The sequence below is a fragment of the Ornithodoros turicata genome, chromosome 4 (genome assembly GCF_037126465.1).
Source record: "Ornithodoros turicata isolate Travis chromosome 4, ASM3712646v1, whole genome shotgun sequence".
NCBI lineage: Eukaryota > Metazoa > Arthropoda > Arachnida > Ixodida > Argasidae > Ornithodoros > Ornithodoros turicata.
In genome coordinates this window covers 21,139,164-21,162,346 of record NC_088204.1, presented here as the reverse complement: position 1 = coordinate 21,162,346, position 23,183 = coordinate 21,139,164, and the positions used below count along the sequence as shown (strand labels likewise).

The 23,183-nt window shown below is 46.9% G+C and overlaps 2 protein-coding genes across 2 annotated transcripts in view; both read left to right on the top strand.

Annotated features, from left to right (window-relative positions):
* LOC135391302 (adenine DNA glycosylase-like) overlaps positions 1 to 23,183 on the top strand; it is an 85,083-nt gene that overhangs the window by 40,934 nt on the left and 20,966 nt on the right. The gene's annotated exons all lie outside the window — the stretch shown is intronic.
* On the top strand, positions 22,358 to 22,792 carry LOC135391388 (longitudinals lacking protein-like). Its single transcript, XM_064621645.1, has one exon. The coding sequence runs from the start codon at positions 22,358 to 22,360 to the stop codon at positions 22,790 to 22,792; it is 435 nt and encodes a 144-aa protein (XP_064477715.1).

Below are 23,183 nucleotides of genomic sequence, written 5' to 3'. Positions count from 1 at the left end.
AGCTTTTGTAAATGGGCTTGAATAGATGCGCATGATCAGGTTTATGGACATAAGAGTGTATTCTTACGTTGATGTTGTTCTCTGGGAGCACCAGTGACCCAGCTAATATACCTACTGGTTGAGTGATTGGTTCCAGTAGCCTAGCAAAAGTGCTTGGCTTAGGTACCGAAAGCTTCTCGGAGCCCAGCCAGAAAATGCTTTCGGGAACCGAAAAAGAGCAATTTTACTACACATCCTAGCCGACTTATTTCGTCGAAGGTTGAAGAAGGTGACACAGTCCTCCTAAGTACTGTATGTTTTTGGAGCTTGTATCATGTGGTCGGGGCGATCGTAGCTGGTGTGCTGAACCTATTCCCGAAAGCTCTAATCTTTTATTTTTACATATTTGACTAGACAAAAGTAAATTGTAGCAAAGGAACACTACAGTCAAGGACCATACTAATACTTCCATACTTCCTTACTAATAATTACTTCCACCTACACAGCTATACCTACTACGTACAGGACACACATGCCCATTCTTTTCAGCACGGTCCATGTATGATCGCAGCGTCATTACCCCTTTTTGTCGTCTGCTTCGCACCGTGTAGCAGACGACAGGAAACAAACCAAACGACCTGCACTCACAAGTCAACTGAACAAGCAGACGACACTAAAAACAGAAAAGGATCATGTACCTGCTAGTGCGAGACGAGTTCCATACCAAGAAACGATCTCTACATTCTTCTTCGAAGAAACGTTACGGTACAGATGACTTACTGGCCCTGCCACCCTGAGACAGTGGCGCTACGGTCGGCTGGATCTTTCATCGTCGTCTGCGAACCGTTGCGCAAAGAGAAAGTGGACAACGCGGAAGTGGACATGTGGCAAAAGACGTCTTATCGTCCACTCGTATAGTGTCCGCGTACATCACGTGGAACTGTTTTTGCCCGGTAGAGGACGATGCCGTTAAGTCTAAAAGGAATATGCACGTAACGCTAAGGTTACGCCCATAAAGCTGGACTAAAAGTTAGGATGCCGCTGTCGTCTTGCGTCGTGAGGTTTTAGTGTGCGCGAGACGGAGCGGTCGTGACAAGCACATACAGGGTGGGGGTTCAGTAGACGATATAGCGAAAAGTTATTGACGGTATTGTGCAAGGTCTTTGAAGGCTCGGTTATTTTGGGTGTGTACGTTAATACTTGCCTTTGACAGACGGGACCTGCGATTATTTATGAGGGATTCCTTTGTCGGAGAAAGATACAGGTCAGCCTATGTGTCTGTGTCCGCGCCAAGCCCGTGGAGTAGCACCTGCTTTTTTCTTTCCTTTTTTATTCGTTGGCTCGGCGTTTGAGGTCCCACCTGCCATCATCAAGAATAATAAATTTCAAATGAACTCCTTTGACGCGCGACAACATTTAAACGGGGGCACAGATACGGCTGTCCTTTGCGTTGATATACGAAGTCGCTATATACCGGGTCTGTTTTTGTTTTTTTTTGTAGCCTTTACAGAATTTTTATTTAAAAAAAAGCTATGAGAGCAGCATAGAGATTATAAGAGATTATAAGACTGTAAGAGATTATATAACTGCAAGATCAGTAATTACCTGAAATTCATCAATGAACTCTTTAATTAGGGAATTTCGCGCAAAAGCGAAATGACAGAGCGAGAGACAATTCTCGTTGAAATCCACTCTAGTTTTTAAAAATCAAGAAAAGAGCGCGTGTCGTGAAATATTCATAGTTGAATTTCGGCATGCAAATGAGCCGAAACCGAGAAAGCGCGCCCGAGCAGCGCATCGCGCTCACCTATACGGAGGCTTATTGGGTCGGAAAGCGGTTTATCTGGCCAGCTGAGCGGCACCAACTCCAATCATCTCCATCGCTCCAAATCACGTGGCCCTCTGATGTGAAATGAGCCCTGTACTCCCTGCTTTCCTGGTCGCCGCGGTTTCGGCTCCTTTTTGCATATCAGAGTTCGGGGATGGATATTTTAATGCACGTGCGTGTTTCAGGATTTGTTGAACGTGAAATGGCTTGCAACTAGGATAGTCTCCCAATCTGCTATCTCGCTTTTGCCCGAGATCCCCTAATTCAAAAATTAAGTAATGAATTTTAGGTAGTTAGTCATCTTGTAGTAGCACACTTCCTTCGAGAAGATGTCCGCCTGGCAGTAGAGCGTAACTGCAAAAACGACATCTATGCTGCTCTCATAGCTTTTTAATAAAAATTCTATAAAGGCAAAAAAAAAAAAAAACTGTAGAAGGTACCCTATCAGTTGTACACTCTTAAAAGGGTCACCTCTAATAGAGGAAAAAAACATACATGTATATGCGTTTTTACCTCTAAAAGTAAAAGTAGTTTTAAAGTTGTAAAAGTAAAAGTAGATCAGTAGTTTACCCAGGATTTCGTCCTTCGGGGGTGTTGGGTTCTGCAAGGGGGTGTATTTACATGCTTTTTACTCAATATTACGCAATCTCACATGGTTTTTTTTTTTTTTTTTCTTTTACAAATCAGTCGGTCACAAGGTTTTAGGGGGTCTCCTCCAGATTTTGGAGGTGTTACGGGGGTGTAGGGGTGTGGGGGGAGTCTGGATAAATCACTGCAATGGTTTACCCAAGATTTCCTCCTTGGGGGGGGGGGGGAGGGGTTCTGCAAGGGGCTGTATTTCCATGTTCTTTACTCAATATTACGCTATCTCATAGGGTTTTAGGGGTGTCTCCTCCAGATTTTGGGGGGTGAAGGGAGGGTCTGGATAAATCACTATATAAGATAACCTCTATCTAGCGTAACCGAGCATTGACACGACATTGCGCAACGCCGCGTAGTACCGGGATGTGTTTGGCTGGCAAGATCGAACGTATGCCAAAAATACATCGAAATTAATTCTCAAATCTGCTCTTTCTCTGCGCTGTGTACGCGGTAATGTTTTGTGCACAGAGGTTTATGAAATATGGTGCGACTACTTCGTCTCGCGGCAGAAACCTGAAAGTATTCCGCTGACACAGTGCACACAGAACGGTCATAAGCTTGTCCTGTTTACGAGTAACAGTCTGTTCTACGGGTTACATCGAGCGCGTTGTGATCGTGTATCTCCTCCGGGTGATCATAACGCCGCCTGTAACCTCTGGCCATCAGAGAGTTTCGTCTAAGCTCGTTACCGATTATGTAACCTCTACAGCAGGAGTTAACCGTTCTCAGAGGTAACGTGAGAGGTGACCCGTTTTGAGAATGTACCTTTTACTTTTAGAGGTAAAAACGCATATACATCTTCAGATAACGCACCCTGGAAGTCACTGAGAAGGTGTGTTAGCTTAGGTCAATTGGTAGAGCCCTGGACTGGCAATCCAGAAGATGTGGGTTCGAGTCCTACAGCTGGCTAACCTTTTCAGTGACTTTCATCTTTCATCGTTAATTTCTCAGGCAAATTGAGGCTTTGTATGTATTTGTCCCTTCTATGTTGTTCCAGCCTCAGAACATCAGTTCTTTCATGTTCAACATTTTTTACCTCCATTAGAAGTGACCGTTTTACGAGTGTACCGTCGCACGCAGAATATCAGCTTATTGACGTGTGTGTTATACCGATACGTCAGTGCCTATTAGTCAGAACTCTGACCGTGTTCAGTCAAACAACAGTTCAGACTGTAACAAGCCGTTTTTTCTTTTATGTTAGCAACGACAGTCTCGAGCACAATCTAGATAGTCTAAAACTTGCATATTTCTTAATACCCAGAGTGCGCTTTCCGTCCATCATGAAAGGCCAAGTATATAACAGGAGGTACTAACTGTTCCATGACCTGACCGCTTTCATCTCATAATTGTGTAAACACCGTTTCCTGCAGACGTTCGTAATAATAACCCCGTCGTGTCGCCACCGCACGGGAGCTCTATTCTAAGCCACTCCTGCCCTCCCTAAGTGTGTATTCTTATTTGTACGTCTTCCGTGTTAGAATGAGGGCCATCCGCGAAAGACAATAGAGTGGAAGGTTCGTCATGCCTTGCGCCGTTGGGGGTACAGCTGTGCGTCAGGAGCGGTGTCAGCGCAGCGCTGATTGAATTTTGTGACGTCATAATCGCCGGTTGTCTCGTCGTAGTACCGTTTTGTCGGTGATGCAAAGAGAGCTGACTATACGTCTGTGTGAGAATGGGGTCCTCGTCTCCTGACGAGCGGCTAACGACGTTTTCAGCGTGGAATTCTCCGGCACTCAATGCTACTGTCCGTTTTAATTTGTGGAGGTGGTGGAGGGTCTTGATACGTCAGAAACCTTCCCGGACAGTGATTGGTCCATAGTCTTTTGTTTTTGCATGCAGATGTCTTATACGCTGGTCACAAGGGCAGTGTCTTCAGTAATCATTGAGTTCTGGGGTCCTTTTTTGTAATTGGAAAAACGGAAATTTTCGCCCTTGCTCGACTTGGATTGATCGGGCATTAGAGGACAAATAATCGTGTACAGTCAAACTCCTTTGCAACGAAACTCAGGGGACAGCAAAAAAAATTTGCAGTAAAGGTATTTTCGTTAAAAAGGTGTTCGCTATAAAGGAGTTTGACTGTATACATTTTACTTGTTTGGCACAAAAATAATATAACAAGTTTCGGTCAACCACAGGCGCAAATCTGCGCTTGCGGTGGAGATTTCTAAATTTCTTTAGTGTTAGCGCCGCGAAGCAACTGCGGCTTAAGCGGCGTACAGACGTGCACAGATGGAGAGAGTTACCGGAACCGTTTTTTTTTGGGGGGGGGGGTTCAGATTCAGGCATAATGGTACGGTTCGGGTTCAGCTCCGCAGCATCGCAAAGTTTCGGTTAGAACCGGTCCAGGAAAGTGAATTTTTAGGAGATTGCCACGGGTTAAAAGCAAGCACATACTTACGATTCTCAGATAACACAAATGTGCTTTCGTTGTTGTTGTTGCCGACACAGTAGTGGTTCACAGCAACACTGGGTGTATCTGCATAAAAGCGGATCTGTTAAAAGGACCGGTTGACTAGAACGACTAAACAGAGTTTTGGCTTCGTCTATGTATTTATTTGTCCAGAACGTTTATATTTTTGTGGGATCAAAAGTTTTAGGAATTTTTTTCGGCTCAGTCAAAATTCGCTAATAATGGCTGTATATGGGCTTGCAAACCAGTCGTTCAGATCAGAACAGTGGAAGTTGTTGCGCATCTATCTTTATTAACCGCACTCCGCCGTCTGTTCGTCGACAAAAGCGCTATAGGGAGCATCTGGTGTACAAACTGTGTCACGCTTCATGAGCGTGCCAGCTGGTGATGCCACTTCTCCGCTGAAGTATCTGTTGCTCCTGCTGCTACAACAACACGACGGGGTTATTGCACCTGCGTCGTCCTTCTCCTCGTTGCGGTACGTGGCTCCTGCTTCCGAGCTTAATCCAATTTCATCCACTAGTTTGGCGGTACACCGGCTCTCGTGGCTTTGTGGCCGGTCCAGATCTGTCTTATATCTATAGGGTTCCGAGTTTTTCGGTTTTAATCGAAAACCACCGAAAACATACTCCGGGTAAATTTTCCCTTATTCGGTTTTAATCGAAAAGCACCGAATGCAGAGTCGACATTCCAAGACATGACAGAGATAAATTGCTGCACATGCCTATGAAGTTGTTGATGCAGACCAGAAAACCATATACAGAAATACGATGGTTGTGAAAAATGTCCGTTTACTTTTTCGTAAACGGACATTTTTTGTTTCTGTTTCTGTTCTATTTCTGTTTCTGTTTTCTGTTAGCCGTAAAGCGCCTCCGCAGCGAAGAACGCCATGTTGAATGAGCGTCGTGCGGAAATTACATTGCGCTTTCTATTCGCTGATAACTGTCGGGAAAAAAACCATGTACACGTCAGGAAAACGTCGAAAAACGCCGATTTTGTGAAATCAATAAACATACGCAGAATCCGCCCAAAAATAAAAGCCGAAAACGCTGAGCATTACTCATATCTCATCTGAAAAGGGACACTGAAGTGCGAAAAAGTATCTCCTCACGAAATGGAAGATTCCGTTACTTTGGCACAAACACAAAAGGAACGGGAGTCGTCCGTTGCGTTGTTCGTGATTTATGAATTATGATTTAAGATCGATAGAAAAAAAAATGCAAGTTACGATTTCTCTCTCACTCTCCTTCTCAAGAAGCGCGACAGTGCGGAGAGGCCTCGGATTGGTTTCGCTCAAACGATCTCCCGCTATGATTGGATAGATCCTTAGAGGGGACCAATGAGAGCACGCTCCGCATTGTCACGCTTCTTGAGAAGGAGTGGGAAAGCGTATACGTTGCGGCATCTTTCGCTCGTAAATCACGGACGACGCAACCGATGGATCCCGTTCCTTTTGTATTGCTCTCAAGGTCCGCGATGAGCTTCGATGTAAAATCTCGATGGCATCGTGCAGTGTGCACAGAGTCACTATGGTGACTTTTTCTCGCGGTCTGTCGCCACAGTATACGATGTGGAAATAAGGCATTTCATTTCATTTCATTTCATTTCATTTCATTTCACTTGTCATCGTGTAAGACTCGCCGTATCGAATTTCACTCGATTTCCACTTGGTCGGCCGTTTGATACGCCTTCATTAATCCTGTTCTGTATGTGTAAGGACTTGTATTGAAAACTGGTATGACTTAGTGCACCTGGCAATGATATTCTTTATTATTATTATTATTATTATTATTATTATTATTATTATTATTCCGTGTTAGCGCCGCGAAGCAACTGTGACCATGAGCGGCGTACAGGTGTGGACAGAGAGGACAGCTGGAAGGAGTGGGGGACAAGTAGAGGTTAGTATGCGTCCTGGGCCGACTTCAGGGGAAACTGTGCCGACGTTCGTTTGGAAAGTCTGCCGGAAAACCCAGGGAAACCCTTAGCACAGCCGGTGTGGGGATTCGAACCCGCTTCACCTCCAGCCTCAGCGTGGAAAGCGGTCATCCTAATGCCTGTTGCCTTGCGTGCCACAGGTGGCGCTTGCTTTTCTAAAAAGGTCTATTATTCCCCGACCTTTTTCACACGTACACGTACAAATGGAATTATATCACCACTCTTATTATTGTCCTAGCCAGGACAGCAACAAAACTATCGCACAGCCTAGCGATAGCATTCTGACGTCACTACGACTCTGTATCTCACGTCACCTTTCGCATGCGTTAGTAATTGGCTCATATCGCCATACCGCGTCGTCGTATGACGCTCTCTCTCCGCCATGTAAGTTTGGAAGCAACTAGTTAACCTTCGCTCCCCCAGGGAGATCTGCATTGGAGGGCTAACGAGACCACATTCCCGTTAACCAGTTCATGTTAGTCTTTTCCGCATGTTGGGCAAGCATATAACCTCCGCTTTCACCAGTGTTGCCTATATGGTGCTTACGCGTGCGCGCGCTATTTTGGATTCGCCTCCAATTACGCTGGGAGGCATATGCGGGAACTGGTTCCATTCTAGACATCCTCATCTTCGTGATGGTGACTAAGTCAGCTGACTGGGTTGCTTCGTGGTATGTGCTTAAGGACGTCCTCAAAAGAAGACTTCTACTTATTGGCCGTCTGGTCTTGTAGCGCGTGGTGTACGGGTTCGAGGACGTATTAGACCAACGCTGGTTAACGTTGAACCGAGATCGAGGGTTACTAAAACTTGAAGTGAACACTCAATTTTTTTTTTTTACAAACGCTAGTTGGTGACGTTATGAATGGTTCAGTAACAATAACTCCCTTTAGTGAAGCGGAGTTATGCGTTAAATTCCTGTAAAGGGACAGCGTTGATCTCGGTTCGAATGTTAATCGGCGTTTGTGAAACTTCGCCTGCACTTTACGTTGACGGCGTAGTTTACCAGCTTGTTGCTTGTAAACCCAGGGGCAACAAGTTACGAATGTGACAGAGAACGCATAAAGAACGTACGGCTCGGGGCGACGTCTGGTGCCAAATAATCCGCACAACAGACCTCTACCCGAGAAACGTCATCATGACGTTGGCAGGCAGACTGAAACCGAAACAAATCGGAAGGGGAGGGCTGGGTTCCACGAATGGATACTTGTTCGCTGCCTCCTACTGAAAAAAAAACAAAAAACAAAAACAAAAAGTAATACCGAAAGTCGCGTCCTTTTCAGGGACCATCGTAATCCCCTCAAGATCGTGGCTTTCAGGCGCGACCTTGTTCGTCTCGAGCATAGTTCAACTCTGCCAAAATGGTGGCGCTGTCGAACACTATATGACGTCATTTGTTTATAAACAGGGAGAGAGGTCTATTCGTCAAGCAACCGTGATCTATGTTTCCCCGAACTGACTCGCTGGTCCTAATGGCTACGTAGCCGACACGTAGTCAACGTCTTTCGTTTTAAACCCAGTGTTGTCCGCGTGCAATGTAGTGTTGCCATCATACTTGACGAGCAATGCGTGGTGACCACTTCGACACAGTGTTGCCGGTACTGTTTTAATTTTAATTTTCTGAAAAAAAAAAAAAAACTCAAACTGTGCCATGGTTTAAATCTTCTGAGATCGCACCTACCAGTTCCCGTGGCATATAGTGGTTAGAAGGATCGCTTTCCACTCCGAGACTGGAAGGTGACACGGGTTCGAATCGCCATACCGGCCGTGCTGTCTGGGGTTTTTCCTGGGTTTGCCGGCAGGCTTTCCAGACGAATGTCGGCACAGTTCCCCTTGAAGTCGGCCCAGGACGCATATTAATCCCCCGCTGTCTCCCACTCCTTCATGTTGTCCTCTCCCCATCTGTCCACGTCTGTGCGCCACTAATAGCTACAGTTGCTTCGCGGCGCTAACGCAAAAATGAAAAAAAAGATCACCTCTTCTGTTTTATGTTACCTGTAGCGGCAAATGTACTGAACGTGTCTAAGGTATACTGATTGAGAGAACGTCAAACAAAAAAAAAAAAAAGAAGAAAGAAAGAAAGACTATCTGCCGTTTGAAAAGTAAGCGGGTGCCTCACGTCAGACCAGGGGGATTTCGACGATGGCGCTCGGGGTGATAGCTGGCTACAGAAGCGCGTCATGCGGTGAAGTTCTTTTTTACCACTGTTTGATAACAGGGAATGCCCTTCACCGAGGCCATGCAGTAAGTTGACGTTGTGAAATATTAGTACGCTTCATCCACGGAGAAATATTATCTGCACTCTTAATACAGAACTTAGCACGCCGCTTAGCACGCTGAAGGCGAACCATTGCATTGCGCTGTCCAGTGCTGGTGTGGCGACGTTTGGGACGTATAAACACATGTTCTACGTGCAGCCAAAGAGCTTCGGCTACTTTTCTTCCATCATTGCATAGAATGATACCTCTATCACTCTTGATTTGTGAAAAGCGCGGGGCGTATCGCTTTTTTGTGAGGATTAACATAACTGCATAAGTGTCACAAAAAGGCGTACGCCTCCCGTTTTCAACAGATCAGGGGAGAGGACGGTGTCATTTGGGATGGTGGTTGGCTACACTCAGCGCAGAGCACGCTGAGCGCCAACCATTGCCACGAATGATATAGAATTGTCGCTTCTGATTCCAAAAGAGAGAGAGAGGGGGCGTGCGCCTTTTTGTGGCAGTTTGGATATATGAAAATTGCCACAAAAAGACGTACTCTTCCCTCTGTCTTCCGACCACGACCGATAACCCTATCATCCGTGGCAATGATTGGCGCACAGCGTGCTATGCGGTGAACTTCTGTTTTTAGAGTGTATGGTTTCATCTAACGCCTAAATTAGCGAGCAAGGTGCAATTAATACGACTGCTTATTCTTAAAAAAAGAAAAAACGTGTTTAGGCAGTATGAATACAGTTCGATTAATTACTGTGATTCTTTCACAGTCGTGTCCTGTTCTACACGCGAGCGTGGAGGAGAAATGTCCTGTGTGGTCGTTGTACAATGCGCACGCAAGGTGATTGCAACACCTGTTCATCATTTGCTTAACAACTTCTCCACGTCGAATGAAAGATGTCATTACTTTGACAGCAATACAAAAGGAACAGGCTTCGTATACGTCAGCTGCGTCGTTCGCGATTTGAGCGCCAAGGAAACCTCAATTTACGTTTTCTGTCTTCTCTCTGTCCCAAGAAGCCTATCCGTTGAAGTCACTAGAAAAGAGAGAGAGAGAGAGAGAAAAATACTTACCACACTGACCAGGGAGTTGGTAACTTACACTTCACGATTGGCCGGACTCTCATCCCCCTCACCCCACCCCCACCTTTTCCACGCTAACGTATACGTTACATAGACCGAATCATTTCCAGCCCAATTCCCGAACCCTCTGGAATCCAAACAGTATTCGCGCTGCCCCGGTAAATAGAAAAGGTGGGACGGCCCACACGTGGAACGCGTCGTCTCCGCGTCCCGTGTTTTTGTCTTCGTTTCTCGTCACCTTTTTCTTTTTCGTTTTTTTTTTTTTTTTCTTTTCTGAGGCAGACCTAATCTCGGGCCGGATGAATCTACCTACATTTGGTGCGGTGCCGTTCTAGATTGGGGTATGTTACCGCGTCGAGTGCGGAAGTGTCATTGGCGACAACTTTTGTTCTTTTAACTATATATACGCCGTAAAAGGACATGACTTAATGAAACCGGAACGTGTCATTTTTTTTGTCGTAGTCGTGTAATCACTATTTTTTATATATTATATATAGAAAAGGTTCCTGTTTCAAACACGGAGACACACGAAGGACGTTATTATTTCCGGTTTTACTGTTTACTGGCCACCTTATTCCGAATTGCAAATATTCGTTCTCCTTTTTTTGTTTTTGCAGTGTAGAAAAATCAACTCTCTTATCAAACAAACTTTAAAAATGCAATCTTAAAAACATACAAAAAAAAAAGGAAGAAAGAAACGAGGACAGGACTGATATCGAAGGAGCCAGAGAGCGGCGCGAATCGAACCCACGCCCAGTGGTTAGTGCAGAATCGCGCATGCACGAGGGAAGGCCTGTTCCATTGTAACAGCTTTAAAAGGAACACAAAAGGAACGTTCATGATTTTTTGCACGAACGAAACCGCCACTTCTCTCTATCCTCTCGTTCTCCAAGAAGCGCTACAACGGGGAGCGGAGTCCTATTGGTTTCCTCAAACGATCTCTCAGACTGATTGGACAAATCGTGTTGAGGAGACCAATATAGGACGCTGCTTCGAATTGTCAGGCTTCTTGAAGAAGAGAGACAGCGTCTAAAAACTGCGTGTGGGTGGGTGGGGTGGGGGGTCTGGATAAACCGCTGTGGTGCGATCGGGGTAAATCGTTGCACTGTAAGAAAAAATAAAAATATCCGTAATTTTACTTCACAAGTGACCGCTAACCCCTGTTGCCGGCGCACTCGTAGAAAAAAGGGTGGAGCAGTTCCACCTTTTAGGATGTAATGGTTGTCTCATATGTCGTGCATAAAAGGTTGCAAAGTTCTGCCTGCTACCTACGAATGATAGGGTTACCGCTTCCGATTCGGTGAGCGAGAGGGCGTATGCCTTTTTGTAGCAATTTGGATAGGTGATAATTGTTTTTTCAACCCTTTTCCACCCTTTATCGGACGCTATGTTGACCTAGGTGGCAGCCATAGAAGCTACCACCTTTTCACACCCTTTTTTCTTAGTGTGCATATGTACCGTAACCTATATGCTGCACAAGATCCGTTCGGAGCGCACACTGCATAGTTCCGGACTGGGTTTTCGCAGTTTAATATCCCTTTAATGTAAGTGGCTCTCTTTTCTCTCAGGGGAGCTGTGCAGTGTGCATTCAAACATTTTTTTTTTTTTTTTGCAATACCTACTTTACGGCACGTATGTCGGCAACAGAGTTATAGGAGTCACTTGCGTGTAAAATTACAGATTTTTTACAGTGTGCCACCGCCTCTTGATTACCGGCCAAGCACGCTGATCGAACTGCCGACTGCGAACCAATGACTGCCGTACCGTATCCCGATCTTTCATGTTCGTGTACGCACACGAAGTGTAGTTATTGTGTTGCGTTATGTTACCTTTTGTGCCGCAGCCTGAATAGTTTGGTCGCGAGTCTTTAATTTTCGCGAATGTTGAGGGCCCGTGGAAATGTCCGACGAGATTTGTCACTTCGCAAACTTTATCTTCACAGTTGGATATTGTTACAAGTTACTGTCAAGCATTTGAACTGCTCTACAGTACAAGCACGCATGCGCAATGTTGCTTCTACGAAATGTGCTGTGGGTAATCTCGTGGCTTAGCGCGAAGTATGCCAATCGTGAGTCGCGAATTTTAGCATGACAGAACTCGCAAAATTCAGTGGCCGCGAATATGTACCGGATTCGCGAAAAATTGAGATCGCGAAATGAAAGGCTTTTACAAAATGGATCCAATTGAAAATCACAAGAGAGAAAGCGGTACCATGGATTTTTCCTAGCACTCACTCCACACCCCTAATAGTCCTACAAAAAACTTACCCTCCCACTCCCGAAAAAGAAGGAACTGTTATAAAAAAACAAACCAAAGCTGGTAAAAAATGCCCCCCCCCCCCCCCCCCCCCACACACACAGAATTATTGTGTTTTCGCCGCGGATAACGTTTCTGCGAACCCTCTACTACGATGTTCTCCTCTTTTTTTTTTTTTTTCGTTACAAACAAACAAACAACGATGTTATGGCGTCACTCACTGAAACTCGCTGCCTGCTGTGTTTCCAAAAACATAAAGGAATCTTCCGAGCAGGCCATACGGCCATTTCGTTATTAGTACCGTAATTTCACGCGTATAAGCCGCACGGCAGATAAGCCGTAGGACGCGTTTTTAGGAAAGTTTTGAAATTTTTCTGGCACATGAGCCGCACTTGCAGATAAGCTGCGGGCAATACAAGACGACTGATTTGTGCGACAAAGGAGACCACAGAGAAGGCCATAACCCCTGTGGTCCATACTCCAGGGTCGGCATAGTGTACAACAAAGGAGGTCAGCTCTAGAGTTATACCAAGATCGGATTGTGCCCTTGTTGGGCATTTTTTATGGATTGATAGGCCATCTTCCAGAATACGTGAATCACTGTCACCACTTCCGTTAAAGCTGCTTAAAGGAACGCACCAGGAAAATCAATATACTCGAATGTGGACCCGTCCCTGTTACGTACTGTTCGTGCATCGGCAGGGCAGTGCTGTTCCAGAGACATTGTTGGCCCTCTCGTTAAAACCGGCGTATGGAGAAAATACCAGGAAAAAATAGTCATCAAATAAGCAACAGAGCGCCCGTGGGAAAAAAAATCGCACATAAGCCGCGGCTAATACGTGTGAAATTACGGTACATCAACTTATTTTAACTTGTTTTTATTTAATTGCTTTGCTCGTTCTCAGGCTGCGTTTTCACGCGACATTAGAAATAATGTGAATGTTTAAACATGCCCAGGATGAAGGTTGCACTGTAAAGGGTATTGGTTGGAGGCGGTGGCTTGGGGGGGGGGGGGGGGGGGTCTATGCTGGCACGCGCTGTTGACCCCAACTACATGTTTTATAGTTGATTCTGTGTTTTCGGCAGTAAATAGTGGCAAATTTCACCCCCCCCCCCAAAAAAAAAAAAAACTGCACACGAGATGAAAACCCTAAGCAAGCAAATCCATTAGTCGTAACAAATGCAGTAGATCAGCTGGCCACGATCGCGCGTTGTGTACGACACTCATAATACCAGAAGGTGAAACACAATGGAACGACCTCCACAACCACCTTGTTACTTTGCTTTTTTTTTATTAGCATGTATATGTGTTTTTCTTTGTTCCCCGATCACTCGGGAACGAGTTTCTCTTGCCCGTAACACCAGCCTCTTGCAACTTGCGCTAGATGGTCAAGACGCTGAAGAAGGTTGATGATGGGGGGTGAGGGAGATGACGGAAAGGGTGAGGTCGAGGTCGAGGCGCGCCACTGAGCATGCGCAGTAGGCGTGATCGCTCTAACGGTCGAGTCAGTTGGAAGAATGGCCGGATATGCGGGTATGTGGGTGAGCAGCTGATGCAGACCGTCTTGAGGGCGGTGTGCAAAATCGTGCGGAGGTGATGCGCACGTGCGTCGGCGGTAGTTTGGCACGGAAGGTCGATCGGGTCTTTGTGTACTTTTCCTATTTAGTAATTTATTTATAGTTTACATTTGCTCTACCAGGAGTCCCCGCTGTGCTTTGAACGACTGAGCCAAACCAGAACTTCTTTTTCCTTCTATAGGCACTTGTGTGCTGTCCGCTAGGTGTCTCTCGTGTCATGGCGTTTCGGATTGGATGTCCTACACCCTTAGCAGTTCTGTTGGCAGCCTTTTCATCATCACCGCCGTTTTAAGTGTGTACGATATATCGGCCCATTGCAGTACCGGACGAACGCAATGCCAGGCGGGGTGGCCGGCTCTGACACCTGCTGTATTACTGGTCATACGATGGGTACAAGGACTGAATACACAACGCAACGATGAATTGTGTAGTCAGAGCACTGTGTTGTTTATTTAGCCGTTGTTCCTTTCGGCTGAACAGAATTACAGTATGAATGCCTCATGACGTCAACGCATGTATGACGTATGACCATAAAAATGGCGGCACCTGTAGTCGGCGGACAAACCATCTGCATGCAGCGCGGTTGCGTCTTCTGCGTGTCATTTTGCAACGTCTTTAGACTGCAGTAATCAGCTTTATCCAGTATTCTTGCAATAAAACAAGTAGGCCTGCATATGACCTCCAAATTATACCCCCGTCACACGGACACTTTCGATCCGCATTGAGCCAATGCTCATCGAGCTCAATGCGGATCCGGCGCTGCTACACGGACACGTTCGAGTAGGATCCAACTCCGATCCTGCTTAACCCGATCCAGTTTGTTAAACGTGATTGAGATTCGCAAGACGGCTTGAAGACCGTCATGGGCATCCTCGAACTCAGCGAATTTGTTGTAGTCAACAAAAACATTACATTAATTTGCAAATGTTCCTATACAAGCCCATGGAATTTCACGGCTACGGTTTTAGTCTATAGGTATGACGGGCGGCTGCGTTTGCTAATTGGTTTAATCTCGACCACTCTCGACACCGCGTCCCCCGTAAAAGCTTAGTAAACGCCACAATGGGGAAGCGGATGCGGTTATTGTCGACTTTTTAGGAACATATTTGTCAATCTCAGGGTACTGCCTCCGGGCTGTTAGCGCCGCCTGTCGATACGCATTGAGTTGAACCATGTAGCAGCATCGCGCACCGAACGCTCTTGAGAAACTCGATGCAGATCGGATTCAATCCGCATTGAAAGTGCCGTGTGACAGGGGTATTATTTACCTATGAGGCTCTGACCAGTGCTTCGAGTACATGGTTTTTCATTTTGCATTTTCACGTTATTTGCTTCGCTGGTAGTTGGTAATCATTCTATTTCACAAGGCGTGATTGGCAACTATTGACATTGACGATTGGCGATATTGGTGATTACGATGGTTCGATCATTGTTACACCCCTTCTGCTTCGGATCTCTTCGGACGCAACGCACATACATGAAACTACGCCACGACGAAATTACTTTCGAGCGCAACAAAAAGTCACGACGACTTCTTAAAAAAAAAAAAAAAACTCATTAGGCAGCACTCCCGCTCAGTCTCGTGCGGCGAACTCATTACTCTATTTCACACACTTGTGTCTCCCGGATTCTGCAGGATTTAAGCAGAAGCAAGACGACACTGAACACCGAATATCTCACCAGGTGGAGCCATTAGGGCAATCGCCGAGGGAACGGTGTTGTGTCTTTCGCACACGCGGAAGCTGTTTACCTACTCCGCACAATGCTGTGCCATTGTGTCGACCGCAATGGTCCGTGAAGGCACATTAGGTGGTAAAATGGGTTCCGCGTTTGGAGGAGACGATGACTCTTAAGATGACATGACGAGACAACAACAGGCGCTAAAAAAAGATACATCTAGGACATAATTGTGGCACCGCACGTACCTTATGCCGTCGTTACACGGGCTCTTGCAATTGCCGTGAAAGTCAAGGGATAATTGATTGGCTCAACTGCCGTCGAGATGATCAATCGTGATTGACTTCAACTTTAGCCAGCGATCCTAGTGGGAACTGAGGTTTTCCATGGGTTTTCCGAAGACTTTCCCGGCGAATGTCGGCCGAGGACGCATACTAACCCCCCTGTCCCCTACTCCTTCCTGCTGTCCTCTCTCCATCTGTCCACGTCTGTACGCCACTCATAGCCACAGTTGCTTTGCTGCGCTAACATGGAATAAAAATAATAGTGGGAATTGACGAGATTCCCGGCCGGCCACCAGCGTGAACGCGCCATCGGACGCAAGAGCTAGATAGTTCGTTTAAGAAGTTGTGAAGGCGAAAGGTGTTAAAAAAAAGTATAGGTTCGCATAATACATGGTGACATTTTATTCGATACATACCTTTCATATAAGGCCTGCGAGAGGACATTCCGTCGGAGAGATCGAGCAAGTAACGATGGGGTGATATCGGTCAAAGCGACCATCACTGAAGGTTGCGGCGAGGTATATCGCATGGAGGGCAAACTTTAAGCTTGGAGCACCAATGCTTGAAACAGTGAGGGCAAAGGATGCCTCAAACATATGATTCAGCGGCCAGGAAAGGTCTGCAGCGGGTGATGTTCAAAATGCCCGGCCTGTCAGTTCTCCAATGCCGCAGACTATCTTCTCTCACTCTATCTGTCACGTTCTGTTCCGGCTCGATGCACATACCGATGCCGCCGACCCACGTACCCGCGCACTGTCTCTTGGCGCAAACTCGTGACAACTAATTAGAATTACCTAACGTAAAATTCGCTAATTGACCTTTTAATTAGAGGTTTTCGGGGGAAAGGTGAGATAGCAGGATCCCGGTCTTCAACTTGTCGTTATCCCATGACGCGCGTTAAATGGAAGCGACTTTGCGCGCGAACTTTAAATATAACTATAACGGTCGCTATGTGAAAGTTGAAGATCGGGGCCCTGAATAGACCTCTACCCGACAAACGTCATCATGACGTTGGTAGACAGACTGAAACCGAAACAAATCGGAAGGGGAGGTCTGGGTTCCACGAATGGGCACTTGTTCGCTGTCTCCTATTGAAAGAAAAGTACGACTGAAGGTCGTGTCCTTTTCAGGGACCATCGTAATCCTCTAAAGACCGTGGGTTTCGGGCGCGACCTTGTTCTCCCCTGGCTTCGAGCGTAGTTCAACTCTACGAAATTGGTGGCTCTATCGAACACTATGACGTCCTTTGTTTACAAAGAAGGAGATCTATTGAAGCAAGTCGTTATTCAACGTTTTTTTTTTTTTTTAAACGACCAAACACTTTGAAATGTACATCACCAGATCTTACTATGCAAGTGGGCCGAAGCCGAAACAAGCACGCAGGAAGAACAAACACTCATGTCACGTGGTTTGGAGCGATGGAGCTGATTGGAGTAGGCGCCGATCTGCGGGCCAGGGAAACCCCTTGGCTGCCCAGAGAAACCGCCAAAGGGGCGAAGGTCATTCCTTCTCGCGCTCCCGATGTGCTTCGTTTCGGTTTCGGCTCATTTGCATAGCGAAATCTGGCGATGGATACCTCAAATTATGCGGTGCCCGTTTCAGATCTTTTTTTAAATAGTATGACTTTCAATAATAACTGGCTCCAATTGTGTTATCTCACGTTTCTCCGAAAACCTTTCACTGTTACTTAATGTTCATTCATTGTTTCACCACTGTTAATTAATGGGCTTTAGGTACGAATAATCTAATAGACACATACTCTATCCGACAGAATGTCCGCGTGACCATATAATCGGCCTGCAAATGCGGCGTCTCTGCTGCTCTCATTGCTTTTTATAAAAGGTATGTAACGCATAAAAAAAACGTTCTGTATAAGTAGCACAAAGAGAATAGACCTCTACCCGAGAAACGTCATCATGACGTTGGTAGACAGGCTGAAACTGAAATAAATGGAAGGGAAGGGCTGGGTTCCACGAATGGGCACTTGTTCGGTGGCTCCTGTTGAAAGAAAAGTAGGACCGAAGGTCGCGTCCTTTTCAGAGACCATCGTAATCCCCTCAAGATCGTGGCTTTCGGGCGCGACCTTGTTCGCCCCTATAGCTTCAAGCACGTGCTTCAAGTGTACACTATGACGTCATTTGTTTACAAACACGGAGAGGACTATAGCACGAGTGCCAAAATGAGTACAGCGTTCGCAGGGCGTGTACCTCGAAATAAAGCGATGCAAATCTCTGTTGCAAAATTAGCTACTGTAAATAAATGTTATCTGACTATAAAATGCGCAGTCGCGTGGGCGAAACTGCCAACGGCGAATTTAGACTAACCTGGATATAGAAATACAAACACCGACCTTGGACTAACCTAATAATAAACTAACCAACGTGCTGCTCCGCCGTGTCCGCCATGCTGCACCCTGTTGTGCATGATCTACGTTACGTTTTGTCGGCGCGCAGCCTTATATAGTGTAAAATTCAGATTTCAGGAAAAAAGATCCAAAAGGGCAAAAAAAAACCTGCATGTGGATCTTCTTTCCTTATGGATCCTTTTGCCGTGCGGATCTTCTTTCTCGTGTGGATCCCCTTTCTCATAGATGGATGTTCCTTCCGTATGGACCTTCTTTCTCGTTTGGATATTCCGCCCCCCCCCCCCCCCCATTACGCGGCCTCGTGTACTTTAGACACCGTTCCAGCGTTTTCACAGCAATGCGCTCCTTGCGTTTTTTTTTTTTTTTTCCTGCTAAAAACAATGTAGTGCTATCTATAATACACTGCATGCTTTGCATTTGGCCCTGCTTATTTCGTGGATTCTTAACAATGAATAACATTGTATTTATTTTATATTCACGTAGCTCTTCGTATATACGTGGGCATATACCAGGCCCGAATGACCCGAACGCATTTTTAAAGGATACGGAACACAATTCAACGGCGATGTTCAGTTAAGGTGCATTATAGATGTCCGACAGCATCTATGTATGAGATTAAGCTTTGCTCGCCAAATTCAAGTTGTTCCTCTCCTCGCCGCGTTGTCACAACCGAAATTTCTCGCTCACTCCTTCATGTCTACCAGGAAGATGAACAGCTAGCTGGTCACATAGATAGGGGCTCATCTTGCCAGTCCAAAGGAGAGGTCCAAGTTGTAAGTCAAGGTATCTTGGAGGGGCGGGGCGAGGACAATTGCTCACCAATGGAGCGCTGGAGGCGGTCAGTCGCCCACCCTGTTATAAAATACCCTAAGCCCAATGATGAGGTTTATATTTCCTCTTGAAGGCTTCCTTGCAGTTTCTGTGCCTATAGGAACTTGCAGTGCGATCGGTTGTTGAGCATTTCTCATCCTTCAGCATTCGGGGGAGGGGGGTGAGAAATGGAAAGGAAGGGGGCGACCACGACTTACAGACAGCTTACAGCTTACAAGATCCGCCAAGTTGCGCCAAAGGGCAATAAAGGTTGGCACCACTGAGAAGACAAGTGACAATTTGATTTGAAATACTGAGTCGGAAAATACCGATAGGTATTATATTGTTTGTAATGCCATTCACAAGGCTTGATGAAAAGGACAGTAAGTCCTGATGTGCTGTTCGTTGTAGAGTTCGTAGACCGTCGAGCCACAGGCGCCGCGGGCCTGACTCTGGTGCAGAACCGCACCACTCGGTCGTTCTGGACACCCTGTTTTTTTTTCTTCTCTTTTTCGCAACACCAGATTATAACTTTGTAAGGTGTCCAGACACTGCACACGAGGGCGGAGCCATTCCTTGCTGACGCCAATCAGAGATAGCAACGCCCACTTGTTAGCAGTCCCATTTAGCCTAATGAGATGGCAGGGCAGCCCCATTTCGCCTAATGGCAGGCACTCCTCTCGCACTCTTAATCCTGAAAAGTCGCGTTAGGCGAAATGGGACGTAACCAGCTAGCTGTGCCGCTGTGCCGGTGGCAGCTTCCGGCAAGGCACCCAATTGGTCAGGAAGGACACGTCACTTCCGGCGTCAACCGTTGAGATCTGTTCACCACAGACGCCGGCGAAACAGGTCTGCGCCTATTGTTTTTGGAGCCCAGCGGAAAATCGTCGAGCCGTCGACGCTTTTCCGTCGAGAAAACGTCGCGTGCGGGCCGCGCCCGTGATCGGCGGCCAAACCGTTCATAAACATCGCGTTTGTTGTTTCTGTGCGACGTTTTGGACGTCTTTGGACCACGGTAATTATTTTTATCCGATAATCTCGCAGTAAAACGCGCAGTTTTGTACATAAGGCCTCGTACTGTTGACGACTGCCAAAGATGTGATGACGACCCCGCGTTAACGCACACTGAGCCGATGCGGTGCACTTAAATGAGTACAGAGGGCCATAAAAAAAAAATCAGATTAAGACGCCTGATGAAAGTGTGTGTGTGTCATCATACCGAATAGCGCGAAAGGTATTTTAATGTGTGCAATTCGTTTCCCAGAAAAAAAAAAAACTCACATGAACATGGCTCCGTGCGTTCACCATTAACTCGCCACTCCAGCTATAACGAGGATGAGGAGGTAATGCCACGTCACCGATGACATTATAAGAACTCTTTCTGGTTCTCCAAATCTGCACTTCAAGCTATTGAAAATTCCGGCATCCGAGGCCCATCCGCACCCCTCGTCACAGATGTGTTAATGGCTTACCACACTGTCTACGCAGCAGGCCACAGGATAGTTCTCCAGTGGGTTCCAGCCCATTGTGGTGTCGTGGGGAATGAGCAGGCCGACAGCGCCGCAGAAGCAGCACTCTCGTATCGGAAACGGACCAGTATTGTTCTGCTGAGAGGAGACCGCCGTTCCATTCTGCGCCGCCTAGTGACACCCCTGGCTTCCGGCCAATGGACAACCGACACTCTCCCCCCATCTATGTTGAGCAGAGTTGATCCAACGCTCGCTTTCCGCATGCCACGAAACACCTCTCGTCAAGATGCTGCATTAATCCACCGAATGCGACTCGATGTGGCCTTTACAGCTCAGTGGCTTTACCGCTTGAGACAAGTTGACTCTCCCACCTGCTGCCGCTGTGGTGCTCTTGAGGATCTGGAGCACATTCTTCTTCATTGCCCCCACTACCAACCTTCCCGAACCGCACTCTCCGAGTCGCTTAGTCAGCTGGACTCTCGCCCCTTCTCCCTATCGAAATTGCTTGGTCCCTGGCCCAATCCAGCCCAGCAACGATCTGCGCTCAAAGCTCTTTTGACATTTCTGGACACCATCGGACTTCGATCGTTATTGTGAAGGGGCTTCTTATTTTATTCCCCACATTCCCACCAGCAATGGGGTAGAGTATCTCCTCTGGCGATGAACCTCCCCACTCTCCATCTCCAAATAAAGTCCGGTTAGTGGGGGTCAGCGCCTTGTCCCTTTGCCGCCGTAAACCAATAGACGATTTCAGAAATTGCATAGAATGCCCACCAGGGAGCGCAATGTTGCGAAAGCCCCGCTGCACCTTGGGATTTAGTTTTCATGAGTCAGAGAGAAGAAGAAGAGCGCAAACGGTTTCGGTTTTCTCTCTCCTTCACCTCCCGCACCTTCGAGCAACAGGCAGACGAGCACGAATGTAAACCATTTCCCACGACGCATTGCGCGATGCGCGTGACTTGGGCGACGGAGGGCCCCCGTGCGGAGCACAAGGACAATATCTGAAATCGCCTATTTTGCCAGTTCTCCCGGAGAATTGGGGATAGAAGGAGCGGCCGAATCATTACGGAGCTAGGAGAAAGGCTTTTTCAGAACCCCGAACAGCCGAGTAGCACACGACAGCGGAGTAGCAGTATAGTGGCTAGATGAATGGCAACATTTCTCTAGGCCAATCAGCGAGCGTTCTCCTTATAGCGTCAGCGCGAGGTTCCAGGCAGATCACAGGCTGGTACTGCTCTTCACCACCGTTGCGCACGGTCGCTTTTTGCGTGGTATTTTAAATTCAGTTTCTGCGATAATTATGACTCTGTGGTGTGAATTACTTCGCATGGTGCATCTTACTGGCCGGCCTACTTAACAGTTTTATAGGAAGAAAACTGGGTGTTAAAAATGACTTCTGTGCTACTTTAAACTACAGAAATGGGCGACCACGTCGCGGAAGAACCACCGCATAATTTACGCTGACAAAAAATACGTTCACTCTTGGCTTTACGCCGACGGAAATACAATGTGGGCAAGCGCTAAAACGACATGGAAACAAAGTAACATGACTTCAAATGACGTTTTCTATGATGTGCGACCAGGACAAGGTGGCGGTTTTGCATAAAGCACCCGCTTGACAAAAATGGCGGATTTTCCGAAGTTGTCCCTTATCTCACCTCCGTACACTATCACCCTCACCCTGTAAACGACAAGAGGGGAGGAGGGAGCGCGCGCGGAGCCACGTGGTCCCAGTCTTTCCACCACCAAAGTTCGCGGTGGTTGGTTGTGTGCGTGGTCGTACTTTTTTTGAGTCGCGAACTTCGTGAGCGTCCCAGTGCATGCAAGTATGGTGAAGACTAACAAGCTAGTCTTTGACAGGCACATGAAGGTTTTGATGGAAAGGGCTCAGAAACTGCTTTATGGTGGCATGTTAACCGACGTGATCCTTGCCTGCGAAGGGGAGCAGATCCCAGCACACCGGGTCATTTTGGCGGCCGGAAGCGGCGTTCTCAATTCGATGCTTCTAGCCGTTCCTCCCTCAAAGAAACAGGTCATTGTGATTACCAGTGTGAAGGCTTGCGACGTCCGAGCAATCGTGGAGTTCATGTATCGCGGTGAGGTCCAAGTCAAGGTGGAGGATATTCCTCGCTTGTTGAGCACCGCTCAAGAGTTACAGGTCTACGGACTGGAGCTCCAATCAGAACCTGTGACGGTGAAGGTGGAACCGCTGGACGGAAGGGAGTTGAAAGTTGTCGTAAAGAAGCTCGAGGATTTCCCGTAAGTAATGTAGCAATTCTGGTAGCACATTGAGTGTTCTGGCGCGTCTACAACGTTTTGCCAACATGGCGTCTTGGTCGACAAAAGCGAAATGGTGGTCTCGGGTTTATTTCGGAGTCATGGCGTCTTGGGTCCGCAGGACGTTAACCCGTGGGGTCTTCTCGTAGCGTACGCAGGAAGCTAAGGCCGGTTTCACACTGTTTTCCTCGTCCGTGTTTTCACGGGCGAGAAACGGACCCATTTAAACGTATGGCGCTGTTCACACGTGCACGTTTGTAAACGGACACTATCCGTATTTGTATCCGTGCCGAGAAACTGGTTTTTACGTACTCTGCTCGCCGTGTTGGTGCGCCCTTTCGCACAAACGAATTCCTCTTTCGTGTTTATCATGATAC

Excerpts from the sequence above, each read along its gene's own strand:
- LOC135391388 (XM_064621645.1), top strand. The coding sequence starts at position 22,358 with ATGGTGAAGACTAACAAGCTAGTCTTTGACAGGCACATGAAGGTTTTG.